The sequence below is a fragment of the Beta vulgaris genome, chromosome 6 (genome assembly GCF_026745355.1).
Source record: "Beta vulgaris subsp. vulgaris cultivar EL10 chromosome 6, EL10.2, whole genome shotgun sequence".
In the NCBI taxonomy this organism is placed as follows: domain Eukaryota; kingdom Viridiplantae; phylum Streptophyta; class Magnoliopsida; order Caryophyllales; family Amaranthaceae; genus Beta; species Beta vulgaris.
The window spans coordinates 48,760,893-48,762,907 of NC_079207.1; the positions used below are offsets into that span (position 1 = coordinate 48,760,893).

The 2,015-nt window shown below is 39.3% G+C and overlaps 1 protein-coding gene across 1 annotated transcript; it reads right to left on the reverse strand.

The window, feature by feature from the left end:
• Positions 1–1,103: 1,103 nt before the first annotated feature.
• Positions 1,104–1,616, reverse strand: LOC125498598 (uncharacterized). The gene has a single exon (XM_048646832.1). It carries the CDS (start codon positions 1,614–1,616, stop codon positions 1,104–1,106), a length of 513 nt encoding a protein of 170 aa, XP_048502789.1.
• Between the last annotated feature and the right edge of the window lie 399 nt (positions 1,617–2,015).

The window sequence follows — 2,015 nt, forward strand, 5'->3', positions numbered from 1 at the left end:
CCTGGGTGACCCAAGCGATCATGCCACATAGTAAATATTGCTTGGTTGTCTGCCTTATGGTGGGACACCAAATTTGTTTCGACTGGACTGATATAAGTAAAATACAGTCGGGAGGAGTATGATGGCATCCTTTCAAGGATTATTTTCTTGCCATCGTCACATTTAGTGAGATACATGTACTCCTTTCCGTTTTCGTTAATGGTTTCCACATGGTAACCATTTGTGCGCAGATCTTTGAAACTCAATAGATTTCTTTGAGTTTTACCTGAATACAATGCGTTATTTATAGTGACGTGTGTTCCTTTTGGTAACACTATGCATGCCTTCCCTGAGCCCTCAACCATATTTGCAGTGCCTGCAATGGTGTTGAGGTCGCCTTTTCTTCGCTTGAGCTGAGTGAAGTATGACTTGTTACTCAGGATGGTATGTGTAGTGGCACTATCAATCAGGCATTGTTGGGCGCCTTTGTTTGTCATTATCTTCATTAAAACATAAATTTGTCAAAATCTAACGCATAAATTTTTTCATAGAAAGAGGTACATTACATGAAATGATAAAAAGGGAATACAAGATACAAGAGACATCAAGTAAGACAAGTGTACATGAAGTAAAGTGATAAAACAACATCATAGGTTGATCTAGGGGGGATAAGAGGGTTAGGCACTAGAAATATCTTCCATGAGGTAATCAGCTACATCGAGGTCCGGGAGCGGAGTAGTTTCAGTGACTAAATTTGTTTCGCCACGTCTCCCTAAACCCGAAGTAGAGGCCACATATAGATCCACAAGATGTTTGGCTGTGCGGCATTCATTTGCCCAATGCCCTTGAATGTCACATTTAAAACATTTTTCTTGTGTTCTTTGTTGGGAGTTTCTTCCTCCGCGTCCTCTATTTTAGCACCAGTTTTGGCATCCTCGTCTTCTTCCTCTTCCTCTGCCACTTCCATTGTCATTTCTTTCTCCAGTACCCCTATTTTTTAACTGGACATTCCAGTTTGAGTTACCTCCCCGCTTATTCCAGCGCTTGCCACCTCTAGTGGCATTTGTTTCAACTGCTGCTGCGCTGGTACTTGCTGGCCTTTGATTATGAATTGAGAGTAGGATTTAATTGTTCTGTTCTGCAACCAAAAGGATGGCAATTAGGTCGCAGAACTTTTGGCAACGCCTTTCACGATATTGTTCTTGCTGAACAACGTTATTGACATGCATAGTGGAGAGGGTTTTCTCAATCATGGCTTGTTCAGACACAGATTCTCCGCACAGCTTTAGCTGTGAGGTGATGCGAAGTACTGCAGAATTGTACTCGCATACTGATGTAAAGTCCTGAAACCTGAGTACTGACCATTCATGTTGGGCCCTTGGAGCGATAATTCTTTGCAAATGCTCAAATCTATCCTTTAGGTTATCCCATAACTCTTTGGGATCTTCCACAAGGATGTATTCAGATTTGAGTTCTTCATGTATATGGTGTTTGAGATACACCAATGCTTTCGCTTGCTCCAAAGGGGTAGGGGTACCACCTTTGACAATGGTGTGGTCAAGGCTAAGTGACTTTAGGTAAGCTTTTGCATCCACACTGGGATGTAAGCCATAGTCTCGGTTTGCAAGTCTAGCCATTTCTGAGTTCATGTGATGTTTTAAAAGTATTAGTAGAAAATTAATGCATAAATATATAGAGTTCCTAAAGAAAATCACACTGGGATGTAAGCCATAGTGGTCCGAGAATCGTTAACCGTTCAAGAGGTTAAGGGTTCGAAACATGATAATAACATGAAAGGTGAACAATAAATATATATAAAAAGGCTGCATTATTTTTTTGTCTTTTTTTGTTATTTTTTTGGTTAAACCAGAATGTGACTATCATGTCCAAAAATAAACCACATGTGTTAATAGCATAGTAATAGAAAATTTACATAATTAAGCATTATAATTGCATTTTACAATATGCAGAAACAGAATTACAATAATTCCTAATAAAACAGTTAATAAGTATCATTCACTACTACAATAAAGCCT